The 1,410-nt window shown below is 36.1% G+C and overlaps 1 protein-coding gene across 1 annotated transcript; it reads left to right on the top strand.

The window, feature by feature from the left end:
* Positions 1 to 256: 256 nt before the first annotated feature.
* LOC112138501 (ER membrane protein complex subunit 3) lies at positions 257 to 966 on the top strand (the record flags this gene model as incomplete). The annotated part of the gene is given in 1 exon segment (XM_024261050.1): positions 257 to 966. A coding segment is annotated over 1 exon segment (129 nt), but the record flags the coding sequence as incomplete, so codon positions are not given.
* Between the last annotated feature and the right edge of the window lie 444 nt (positions 967 to 1,410).

The raw sequence follows: 1,410 nt of genomic DNA, 5'->3' as shown, positions 1-1,410 counted from the left end.
CTAGCATGTCGCTAAAATATTAGCTAAACTTCAAAGTAGCCTAAAAAATCTTAAGAAATGAAAAATAGCCCAAAACGCTAGCAGAATGCCATTATGACTTAAATTTGACTACACTCTGACTCCATATAATATAAAGTAACGACTAATCAACTTTTAAATTAGTTGTTGACTATTTTAGTCTAATTGACGACTAGATTAGCCCTCAATTAGTCGTCTAGTCGTGGCAGCCTCAGACTGAAGCATCTTTGTCTTTCAGGCTGAATGGGAGGCACTAGAACTGACCGACCACCAGTGGGCGCTGGAGAGTGTCGAGGAGGACCTGATGAGCAGAGAGCTGGACTTCGATGGGATGTTCAGCAAGGAGCTGCCCACCGGGATCTTCTGAGGGAGCGGCCGTCACATTTAAGAGCCTTCCGTTAAACCTTCAGTCATTGCATGGGGTTTGTTTTTGCTGAAATCCATAAAGGCGGGACAAATTTCTTTAAGTTTTGCAATGTTTACAAGTTTACTGTCATTGTCCTCCGTGTTTATTTAACAGTTCATTTTTGGCTTATTTCTTGTAGCATTTTACCACTCCTTTGTAGATTTTAAATCAGCTGAGATAAAAGCAAGCTAGGGACCAGACCACAATGCTCACGTGTGTTTGAAATGAAATTTTTAGCTTTGTAAATGTAGTTTTGGTTAGAGCGTTTTATCTGTTGCAGCTCATTTCTCTTTACTGTGAAGAAAGTGCTGAAGATTTTTGCCTCTGTCATTTAATATTATGTGGAGAGCAAGATGTCTCCTAATTTGACCCTCCATTGCTTCATCAGTTGTACAGTCGTCCATGCTGTTGGGAAATATTTTGTCATCCATTTCACAATCCTTTTCCATCATTCTAAAAGCTTTTGCTTTTTTTAATTACATTATTTGTGTGAATTGTTTTTCTAACTGGTGAAAACAAAATAAAGTTCCTCAGAATCCCCACCAAATGTCTGTGCCTCATTTAATCCTCCAGTTTAATTAGATTTGGAAAAAAAAGTAAGAAACTGTTAGAGAGAATTTCGTTCCACTTTCAGGTAAATCTGTTATCTCTCCTTAAGAAAAACATCAATCCACATTTTTTCTAATATATCTTGAAGTAATTAGAGATAATTGTCAATTATCAGTTGTTAATTGCCACTAAAAGAAGCTTATACTAGAGAGAAAAGGAAGTTGCATCGTCACAAACAAAATGTTTTTGAAAATATTTTTTTTGTAAATCAATCAGAGACTAGGCTTTTCACTATGTAAGCATCACAACTCATCACTCAGTAAATGTACCACAATTACATTTACAGCACATGTCAAAGTTGGGTCCAGATCATTTTATTTTATTGTTACTAATGGCCCGATGTTATCTTGTTCTCATTTCTAATTTGTACAATTATT

Source organism: Oryzias melastigma, unplaced genomic scaffold (assembly GCF_002922805.2).
Source record: "Oryzias melastigma strain HK-1 unplaced genomic scaffold, ASM292280v2 sc05938, whole genome shotgun sequence".
Lineage (NCBI taxonomy): Eukaryota > Metazoa > Chordata > Actinopteri > Beloniformes > Adrianichthyidae > Oryzias > Oryzias melastigma.
Note: the sequence above shows the minus strand (reverse complement) of the source record. Positions and strands in the feature narration are given on the sequence as shown.